This window comes from Macrotis lagotis, chromosome 3, assembly GCF_037893015.1.
Source record: "Macrotis lagotis isolate mMagLag1 chromosome 3, bilby.v1.9.chrom.fasta, whole genome shotgun sequence".
NCBI lineage: Eukaryota > Metazoa > Chordata > Mammalia > Peramelemorphia > Peramelidae > Macrotis > Macrotis lagotis.
Window position 1 is genome coordinate 125,990,271 of NC_133660.1, and position 8,359 is coordinate 125,998,629.

Below are 8,359 nucleotides of genomic sequence, written 5' to 3' on the forward strand. Positions count from 1 at the left end.
AATGAGAGAGAAAGATAACAAAAAAATAGGGTATTACAATTAAATTCATTACAATGAAATCACAACCCCCCCAATCAATCATTATCAACCCAAAGACCAACTTCTTCATCTTCATGAGATTTTATGAGAGTGATATACACATGTATCAAAGATATTCTTGTGAGAGGGTAGTAGTGAGATTTTTTAAGTTTTTTTATAGATCATAATTTTTATTATACAATTTACTGAAAGATACAGAAGATATAAACCTCGACTGTGCTTAGCAATTGTTGATTACAAAAAAATTAAATAAAGGAATAAACGAATGAGTAAATTGACTTGGTTACACAAAAAATAACTTGAATGACTCTCTTTCAATAAGATTGTCTCAAAGAGACATCAAGATCTCACAGCCCAAGAATATTAATTATTGTGAAACCTTTGTATTTTTGCATTTTCTGTTGAGTGAAATAAAGATTGCCCAGATATGCAGATTTATTTCTTTGAATGCTTGCACAGTAACTGGAGAGCCCTTTTACCTACACGTATGAAAATCTAGAGAGGGACAACACAATCTAAAGAAATAGTGGCTATCCAATCACACTCTACAATCAAGACATCTTAGATGGTGATGGATTCCTGTCAAAGGTGTTTGCCACTGTCTTAGAGGTTGTCTTCTCCCCACCCATTGGGTCCTCCCTACCCAGAGGCTTATGACATCTCATCCAAACCAGCCAGGCAGGAAAGAAAACTAGTCTTGCCTGAGTAATGCTTCTTGAATACATGTTTGTTCCTTCTCATGATTTCTAGGCCATCATTGACCAATACCAGTCTTTCATTCCCTTTGAAAAGCAGGTTGCTCACCAGAGACATTCACAGTTTAATGTCCAATCCTCTTTATTTCTGTTTTATTTTATATGTGGAAAAGTTCAATTTATTTAGTATTTAAATTCAGACTGAAAATATTTTTTAAAAGGAAAGAATGTGAGCTTTATAAGGAAAAACTGGTTTTTGGCAATGTTTGGCAGATAGTAATATATGCCAAATTCTTGTTGACTGACCCAGTTCATGCATTTCTGGACATGGACTGGACCCAGAATTGACCATAAGGTAGGGAATAGAATAGTTAATATGAGGGCAGAAGTGCAATGCTTTTACTGACCCTGTTACTCTTTGGTGCAAAAGTTCATGTTTTTTTCAAACACAGATGTTCTCTCAGTAATGCTGAATGATTGAAAATTTTAGAAAACCCCGAGGACTGAAGTTATGGGTGTTACCCAGAGCAATAGTAAGGTATGGGGTAGGAAAAAGTAGGTTGTCTAATATTTCCAAATGTAAAAGGAATATTCAGAGTTAGAAATGTAATTCAACAGTATAAAAATGAGGGGGAAAAGAGTGGGTTGGTCATTTAGCAAGTTTGGGAGACAACATATAAATAACAAGGGTGCCTACAAAATAGAATAAATGTCTGAAGAGATAATTCTTGCATGTTGGATATCTCTTCCATGAAGTATTGGAAAGCAAATGGCGAGAATGGTACAGGATGATATGGTTAGGACACATTTAAACCTCTTATTTGACCTAGAGATACAATTACTAAAGAGATTAAAGGAAGAGAAAAAGAAATGGAAACTAGGGGTTATTCATCTAAAGACAAGTAGCTGAAGAAATTATAGTATATGAATGTAATAGAATACTATTGTTCCCTAAGAAATGATCAAAGGGATGGTTTCTGAGAAGCTTGGGAAGATTTGCAGGAACTGGCATACAATAAAGTGAAAAGAAGCAGAAAAAAATTTATACAATAACAATAAAGACAAATTTGAAAGACCTATAATCTCTGATCAATGCAATGATTCCAGAATACTTGTGTTGAAGAATGCTACCTACCCTCTGTTAGAGAGATGATGGCCTAAATATGCAGAAGACACAAATATCTGGACATGGCTATTGTGGGTATTCGTTTGGCTCCGCTCTGTATATTTGTTATAAGGGTTTTGTTTTTTCTTTATTTTCCATTTGGTGGGGGGGGGGGGGGGGAGGAAAGGGAGGCATAGAGGGAGAGGTGGTTTTTCATTAATTGGAAAAAAATGAAATTTAAATTTAAAAAAGTATCTCAGGCCCAAAGAATTTTTTTTTCAGTTTACTTACAGCACTTTTATTTTCTTTACACAATGACGTGTTGGGCATTACAATTCTCAACTCTTAGGATGACTTACAAATTTTGGTATTCTACTGTAATATGAGAACATTAATGCAACGTACAAAAATCTTAAAATCTTACATAAATTAACTAGATGCACAAATTTACAGGTTGTAAATGCAAACTTTTGCAACTCAAGGTTGAGTAACTTAGCCCCATGACATTGGGGGGGGGGGGGCGGGAACAGTGGGTTAAGAAAAAAATAACTGGTTCCTAAGGCTTGGATTCAATATGTATTCCTGCTAGGATGAAGGCAAGATATAACACACATTTAGTAACTCTTGCCAGCCTTAGGACAGAAATTCCGCAAGTCAGCTCTTTTAGGTGCTGGAAATCTGACCTTTAGATACCCTGTACAGAGCTGATGCTTAATAGAACTAAACTGTACAGCTGTTGAGTGTCAACCAGCCAAATACTATACTACCATATTATCAGGTCAATTCTCTATAGAAGTTAACTCTTAGCCTTACCTGTCAAAATGAAGTGACCTGTATCAGGGTTTAGATCAAAGATATGTAGAAGGTATGCTAAAATGTACACCAAAGGAACAACTGTCAACTTCAATACGAGGTCAAATCAGTAACGGTTCAACAATCTAAAAAGTGCTGATATTTGTCTAATATCAGATACAAACTTCCCCAAGGACAAGTTTCTTTTCAAAGAAGGCTTATTCCAGTTTCATGAGGCTAACATGAGGTGTATATTTGCCAAGGCAAATTTTTACTTTGTGAATACTCATGCAGCAAATGCTACGCATCTGCTAGCAGTCCATTTAGAAGCATTTGTGATGGACAATGGATGGGCCAGATTCATCATATTCTTGCTTACTGATCCACATCTGCTGGAAGGTGGAGAGAGAAGCCAGAATAAAACCACCAATCCAGACTGAATACTTACATTCAGGGGGAGCAGTGATCTTAATTTTCATTGTGCTAGGTGCCAGGGCTGTGATTTCTTTCTGCATTCTGTCAGCAATACTAGGGTACATAGTAGTACCACCAGACAATACTGTGTTGGCATATAGATCCTTTCGGATATAAACATCACATTTCATGATAGAATTGAAAGTGGTCTCATGAGTGCCACAGGATTCCATACCCAGGAAGGATGGCTGGAAGAGGGCCTCTGGACACCTGAACCTCTCATTGCCAATGGTGATCACCTGGCCATCAGGCAGCTCATAGCTCTTCTCCAGGGAAGAGGATGAAGCAGCAGTGGCCATCTCCTGTTCGAAGTCCAGGGCAACATAGCACAGCTTCTCCTTGATATCATGAACAATTTCCCTCTCAGCTGTGGTGGTGAAGCTGTACCCTCTTTCTGTCAGTATCTTCATGAGGTAGTCTGTCAGATCATGGCCAGCCAAATCCAGATGGAGGATGGCATGGGTAAGGGCATAACCCTCATAGATGGGCACAGTGTGGATGACACCATCACCAGAGTCCATGACAATACCAGTGGTATGACCAGAGGCATACAGAGACAACACAGCCTGAATATCAACATACATGGCTGGGGTGTTGAAGGTCTCAAAAATGTTCTGTGTCATCTTCTTTCTGTTGGCCTTATGATTTAAAAGAGCTTCTGTAAGCAGAACGGGGTGTTCTTCAGGGGCTACATGAAGCTCATTGTAGAAGGTATGATACCAGATTTTCTCCATGTCATCCCAGTTGGTAACAATGCCATGCTCAATGGGATATTTCAGAGTCAGGATACCTCTCTTGCTCTGGGCCTCATCACCAACATAACTGTCCTTCTGCCCCATTCCCACCATGACACCCTGGTGTCTTGGGCATCCAACAATGGAGGGGAACACGGCCCGAGGAGCATCATCTTCAGTAAAGCCAGCTTTGCACATTCCAGAACCATTGTTAATCACAAGAGCAGAAATTTCTACCATTTTTGTTTAATCTGACACTGCTCAGTGTCCAAGTCTGAGAATCGAGAGGGGGGGGGGAGGGAAGGGGCGATCGTGGGGCCATTCAGAGTAGCCTACCAGTGCTGCCGGCTACCACTGAGTGAGACCAGGCCCAAAGAATTTAATTGGATTCAGGAAGCCATGGAGTAAGCAACCGTATGTCTAAAGAGACCTGGGACGGGTCGTCTTTTCTCAGGATAGACCTGAAGTCTAATTAAGACACAGGTTAAAAATACATTTCCTGAAACTACCCAAATTATCTCAGATATCTATGTATTTCAGATAGATTAAACAGAACAGAAAAATTCAGGAGATAAAGAGAGCAGCTTCTAGGGAACTTGGGTTTTGACATCTCCATCTAAGTAGAATTAAAACTGGACTAATTCCATGATCAAGATTGGATAATAGCTTAGACCAGAATTACTCCAAGAAGAAGTCTGGTACCCTAGAATTGCTATGTGGGATTAAATGATAAGAAGGAGTGTCCCTGTTAGACTTGAACAAAAGTTGAAAGTTTGAAAGAGATAAAAATAGAGAAGTTGATTTGCAAAATTGACATTCAGAATTCTTTAAGAGTGATGTGATATATATATATATATATATATATATATATATATATATATATAGAGAGATAGAGAGAGAGAGAGAGAGAGAGAGAGAGAGAGAGAGAGACAGGACATTACATACACACACATACACAGAAAGAGAGAGAAAGAGAGACAGACAGACAGACAATGTGCTTGCCTCTGGAGCAGATTGAATTCATTCTACATAAAAGTCTCAAAAAAGTGACCTTTTCTACCCAATTAAATAGAATATTGACCTTGCCAGATGAGACACTGAGAATTGCCTGTCCATCGGAGATGCTATGTCCTGTGATGAGTCAGTTTAAATGATCAGTAAAGTGAAGGGTCCAACCACCAACACTATGACTTGCAACAAAATTTTTGAAGAACCTGTAAAAAAAAGTCATGTTCCATCTTAATGAGTTTATGTGATTTGTTCTCTACTATTTTTCTTTAAGTCCTTTAATTTAAATAATTTATGATTATTCTTTCTCCCACCTCATGCTGTGTGTACAGTAATTGTGGGATAGTATGTTTTGGTTTTGGGGAAAATGCTTTGTAACCATACTTTTAAAAAAAATCTTTTTTTCAATTACATGTAAAAACAATTTTTAGCATTTAAATTTTTTTTTAAAATTGTGAGGTTCCAAATTCTCTCCCTCCCTCCCTCATTTCCCCTTCTCTGAGGCTGTAAGCAATTGATAAAGATTATACACATGTAATCATACAAACATATTTCCATATTAGTCATGTTGTGAAAGAAGATACAAAGGTAAAAAAACAGAAAGTGAAAAACACTATGATTCAATATGCATTCAGACTTTCTCACTTCTTTCTTTGGAAGTGGATAGCATTTTTCATCATAGGTCCTTTAGACATGTCTTGGATCACTCATATTATCCAGTTACAGTGCTCTGGTTCTGCTTACTTCCCCTATGTCAATTCAGATAAGTCTCTCCGGGTGTAACCACACTTTTTGCTCTGTTCTTTGAGCAAATGTCTTTGTTAAAGAACTCACTACTCTAATTCCAGAGACTCCATGATGAAGCATGCTATTCACCTTCAGAGAGAAAACAGACTAAAACATGATTTTGGGTTTTAAAAAAATGGTAAAAAATAATGTCAACATGGGGATTTGTTTAGCTTGACTATCCATATTTATTAGATAGGTTTTCATTTTCTTTTTTTTCAAGGGAAGAGAGTGAGAAAAACAAAATCAATTTTTTATTGGTTAAAAAAAGAAATGAAAATAAATTCCAAAATTCAAACTCTAAAAATAAAATAAAGTAGAATAGTCTGTCTTGGTAGATAGTCAGTTCCCCCTCATCCAGCAGATGCAAGAAGATCACTTGTCCTATATATTGTATTAGGGATTCTCTTTAGGATATAAATTGAACTAATCACTGGCTCTTAACATTAAAATTCTGTATAAGTTCTATATAAATGTTAGCTAAGATTGTCTTAAACTTGTCAACATTTAGAATGAAAAAGAAATAGCAAGTTGTACATAACAGATTTGCAGTTTAATGTGCAATCATTTGAAAAATTATACTATATTATAAATATTTATTTTATTCCATAAATTAAAAATAAAAGTAAAAAAGAATGAGTTGGGTAATATTTGACCCTGCTTCCTGCTTGGTTTTAGTTCAATTTCTTTTAGACCTCAGTGAAATTTTACCCCAGAACTCGAGTTTTTTTGAACCTGGGCTATTTTATATATATGTATGTATATATATATATATATATATATATATATATATATATATATATATATATATACTCAAGAAATATAAAGATATTCTATGAAAACTATTGTTTTAAGCAGATCAGGAACCTGAATTTGTAATGTAGGTTCTTCCTTTACCTATGTGAAAAGGGGGATGTGCAAGTGAATTGCTGAGCTTCTGTTTGTCCAACTTGTTTTATTATTGAGCTAATCCTATTTTGTAAGATTCCTTTTCCCTTATAACTGATTAGTTAGGGACTACAATCAGTCAACAAGCATTTATTAAGTGTCTATTATAAAAAAATATATTTAAAAAGAGTCTATTCCAAGGACTATTACCTTAAATTAAAAAAAAAAACCTGATATCTTATTGTCTGATCTTGCTATCTCTTATACTTTATGTTTCTTCCTTAAGGGTATGATTTCTCTCTCATCACACTCATTTTGGATCAATGTATACCATGGAAACAATGTAAAGACTGGCAGATTGCCTTTTGTGGGGGGTGGGGGGAGGGAAGCAAGATTAGAGGAAAAATTGTAAAACTCAAAATAAATAAAATCTTTAATAAAAATTTTTTAAAAATAGTCTATTATAGTTGCTAACTGTTGTGGATACAAAGAAAGGTAAAAAAAACCCCAGCCCTTGTCCTCAAAGAGCTCACAATATAATGCGAGAAGACATACAAATAACTGCCTATAAACAAGATTGTGTGTGTGTGTGGGGCAAACTGAAGTTAATAGGAAAAGAGAAGATTTAGAATTAAGTGGGATCAGGAAAGGTTTTTTGAAGAGGGATCCCTAAACCCCAGGGATCCAAGAAGAGGCAAAAACACAGTCTCTGCCCTCAAGGAACTCAAATTTAATGAACTAATATAATGGAAAGAGGCAGTTTGGATGTAGAACTGACCTTGGAGTCTGGAATTCATTATTGCTCAAATTCAACTTTTGACAAATTCTAGCTGTGTGACCCTGGTTTAGTAACTGTGTGCTTGGTAACCCTCTAAGGTTATTAATTGAAGATCAGGTGCTAATGTATAAGAAACTTGCTCTGGGAATTCCCTTTATTGATAAAATTATAATTTTGCTTTAAAATAAGAAAAATGAGACAAAAATCAATTATGACAATCTTCTCTGGAGTACATTCTTGAGTAGAGATAGATTCTGTGAAGGTCATACCCACAATCTATTCCCTCTTCCTTTAAGTTTTATTTAAATGTCATTCATTTAAATACATCTTTTTGTTTAATTTTCTTGAGAGGTGCTATGGCTTAAGTGGATTCTAAAAGATTGAGATAGATGTCATAAGATCTGCCATACTTTTCAGACTTGCTACCCTAGTCAAGTCACTTAGCTAATGTGTACCCAAGTTTCCCCATCTGCAAATTGGAAATAGCAATATTTGAACCTTATCCTTTATTTCGTCATTATAGTCATATGATATGAGGTACTAGTCTCCAAAAGCTCTTTTGTCAGCCTTTGGGCTGAGATTGGTAAAGGAAGGGAGGGGTTGAAAGCAAACAAAAGAAATTGAAAAATATTTTCTTAAGATTTTTCTAAGTTGCTGAATTTCACCCTTTAGGTGATGAGATCTAAAGTTTCAAAAAGTGGTGAGCATTTTCAATGCTGAAAAAACTCAGAAGCATTTACTTTTTATTCTTATGAAAATAAAGATATAATATAGTGGGTTCGATTGATTCAGCTTCCTATAACAGAGACAATAGTAGTTTTCTCCTTGGTAAAATGAAGTATTGAACTAAATGGTCTCTCAGAGAAGTTTCTTTCAACTCTAAATCATTGACCTTAACATCCTACAACTTCTAATGTCTCTTCCCATTTCCTTTTACACATTGTCTTTCCCCATTAGATTGTAAGATCTTTGAGGGAAGACTCTTTTTCTTATTTGTATCTCCAGTGCTTCTAACATTGCTTTCTAGTAGTGCTAAATAAATGTTCATTGATCCATAGTG

General features: G+C 35.8%; 1 protein-coding gene across 1 annotated transcript; it reads right to left on the minus strand.

Annotated features, from left to right (window-relative positions):
- Positions 1–2,491: 2,491 nt before the first annotated feature.
- Positions 2,492–4,079, minus strand: LOC141516230 (actin, cytoplasmic 2-like). The gene has a single exon (XM_074227437.1). The coding sequence runs from the start codon at positions 4,077–4,079 to the stop codon at positions 2,955–2,957; it is 1,125 nt and encodes a 374-aa protein (XP_074083538.1). The 3' UTR covers positions 2,492–2,954.
- Between the last annotated feature and the right edge of the window lie 4,280 nt (positions 4,080–8,359).

Bases quoted from the DNA above. Each gene is read 5' to 3' on its own strand.
- LOC141516230 (XM_074227437.1), bottom strand. From the start codon at position 4,079: ATGGTAGAAATTTCTGCTCTTGTGATTAACAATGGTTCTGGAATGTGC.